Source organism: Hippoglossus hippoglossus, chromosome 22 (assembly GCF_009819705.1).
Source record: "Hippoglossus hippoglossus isolate fHipHip1 chromosome 22, fHipHip1.pri, whole genome shotgun sequence".
Lineage (NCBI taxonomy): Eukaryota > Metazoa > Chordata > Actinopteri > Pleuronectiformes > Pleuronectidae > Hippoglossus > Hippoglossus hippoglossus.
Window position 1 is genome coordinate 252,990 of NC_047172.1, and position 2,500 is coordinate 255,489.

At 50.5% G+C, this 2,500-nt stretch overlaps 1 protein-coding gene across 1 annotated transcript in view; it reads left to right on the plus strand.

The window, feature by feature from the left end:
* Positions 1–2,500, plus strand: part of mapkbp1 (mitogen-activated protein kinase binding protein 1) — a 30,350-nt gene that overhangs the window by 11,148 nt on the left and 16,702 nt on the right. The window contains 2 exon segments of the mRNA XM_034575802.1: positions 2,150–2,287; positions 2,363–2,500. The exon segment at positions 2,363–2,500 is cut by the window's right edge and continues 45 nt beyond it. Of these exon segments, the coding sequence (XP_034431693.1) occupies positions 2,150–2,287; positions 2,363–2,500 (276 nt within the window).

Consider the following 2,500-nt stretch of genomic DNA (forward strand, 5'->3'; position numbering starts at 1 on the left):
TCTCCTCCTCTCTGATGTCTTCTTCTCTGATGTCCTCTTCTATGATCTTCTCCTCTCTGATCTCCTCCTCTCTGATCTCCTCCTCTCTGATGTCTTCTTCTCTGATCTCCTCCTCTCAGATCTCCTCCTCTCTGATGTCTTCTTCTCTGATCTCCTCCTCTCTGATCTCCTCCTCTCTGATGTCTTCTTCTCTGATCTCCTCCTCTCTGATCTCCTCCTCTCTGATGTCTTCTTCTATGATCTCCTCCTCTCTGATCTCCTCTCGGATCTCCTCCTCTCTGATGTCCTCCTCTCTGATCTCCTCCTCTCTGATGTCTTCTTCTCTGATGTCCTCTTCTATGATCTCCTCCTCTCTGATCTCCTCTCTGATCTCCTCCTCTCTGATCTCCTCCTCTCTGATGTCTTCTTCTCTGATCTCCTCCTCTCAGATCTCCTCCTCTCTGATGTCTTCTTCTATGATCTCCTCCTCTCTGATCTCCTCTCTGATCTCCTCTCTGATCTCCTCCTCTCTGATGTCCTCCTCTCTGATCTCCTCCTCTCTGATCTCCTCTCTGATCTCCTCTCGGATCTCCTCCTCTCGGATCTCCTCCTCTCTGATGTCCTCCTCTCTGATCTCCTCCTCTCTGATCTCCTCCTCTCTGATCTCCTCCTCTCTGATGTCTTCTTCTCTGATGTCCTCTTCTATGATCTCCTCCTCTCTGATCTCCTCCTCTCTGATCTCCTCTCTGATCTCCTCCTCTCTGATGTCCTCTTCTATGATCTCCTCCTCTCAGATCTCCTCCTCTCTGATGTCTTCTTCTCTGATCTCCTCTTCTCTGATCAGCTCCTCTCTGATCTCCTCCTCTCTGATCTCCTCCTCTCTGATGTCTTCTTCTCTGATGTCCTCCTCTCTGATGTCCTCCTCTCTGATCAGCTCCTCTCTGATCTCCTCCTCTCTGATGTCTTCTTCTCTGATGTCCTCCTCTCTGATCTCCTCCTCTCTGATGTCCTCCTCTCTGATGTCCTCCTCTCTGATCAGCTCCTCTATGATGTCCTCCTCTCTGATCTCCTCCTCTCTGATGTCTTCTTCTCTGATGTCCTCCTCTCTGATGTCCTCCTCTCTGATCTCCTCTTCTCTGATCTCCTCTCGGATCTCCTCCTCTCTGATCTCCTCCTCTCTGATCTCCTCCTCTCTGATGTCTTCTTCTCTGATGTCCTCTTCTATGATCTCCTCCTCTCTGATCTCCTCTCTGATCTCCTCCTCTCTGATGTCCTCTTCTATGATCTCCTCCTCTCAGATCTCCTCCTCTCTGATGTCTTCTTCTCTGATCTCCTCTTCTCTGATCAGCTCCTCTCTGATCTCCTCCTCTCTGATCTCCTCCTCTCTGATGTCTTCTTCTCTGATGTCCTCCTCTCTGATGTCCTCCTCTCTGATCAGCTCCTCTCTGATCTCCTCCTCTCTGATGTCTTCTTCTCTGATGTCCTCATCTCTGATGTCCTCCTCTCTGATCTCCTCCTCTCTGATGTCTTCTTCTCTGATGTCCTCCTCTCTGATCTCCTCCTCTCTGATGTCCTCCTCTCTGATGTCCTCCTCTCTGATCAGCTCCTCTATGATCTCCTCCTCTCTGATCTCCTCCTCTCTGATGTCCTCCTCTCTGATCTCCTCCTCTCTGATCTCCTCCTCTCAGATCTCCTCCTCTCTGATGTCTTCTTCTATGATCTCCTCCTCTCTGATCTCCTCTCTGATCTCCTCCTCTCTGATCTCCTCCTCTCTGATGTCCTCTTCTATGATCTCCTCCTCTCAGATCTCCTCCTCTCTGATGTCTTCTTCTCTGATCTCCTCTTCTCTGATCAGCTCCTCTCTGATCTCCTCCTCTCTGATCTCCTCCTCTCTGATGTCTTCTTCTCTGATGTCCTCCTCTCTGATGTCCTCCTCTCTGATCAGCTCCTCTCTGATCTCCTCCTCTCTGATGTCTTCTCTCTGATGTCCTCCTCTCTGATCTCCTCCTCTCTGATGTCCTCCTCTCTGATGTCCTCCTCTCTGATCAGCTCCTCTATGATGTCCTCCTCTCTGATCTCCTCCTCTCTGATGTCTTCTTCTCTGATGTCCTCCTCTCTGATCAGCTCCTCTCTGATCTCCTCTTCTCTGATCTCCTCCTCTGTTTATCAGAAAAACATCGTTGTTGCAGCCAATAAAGTTTCCAGTAAAGTGACGGCTGTGTCCTTCTCAGACGACAGCTCCTATTTTGTTACTGCTGGAAATCGCCACGTCAAGTTCTGGTATCTGGATCACGCCAAGACCTCCAAGGTTCACATCTTAGCCGGTGTAGATTAGAGCGAGCCGTGTGGTGACTGTTGTACTCACCGTTCTGCTCGTTTGCAGGTGAACGCCACCGTGCCTCTGCTGGGGCGTTCCGGGCTGCTGGGAGAGCTCAGGAACAACTTCTTCAGCGATGTGGCGTGTGGGCGCGGCCGACAGGCCTCCTCCACATTCTGCATCACCTCCTCAGGTCTGCTGTGT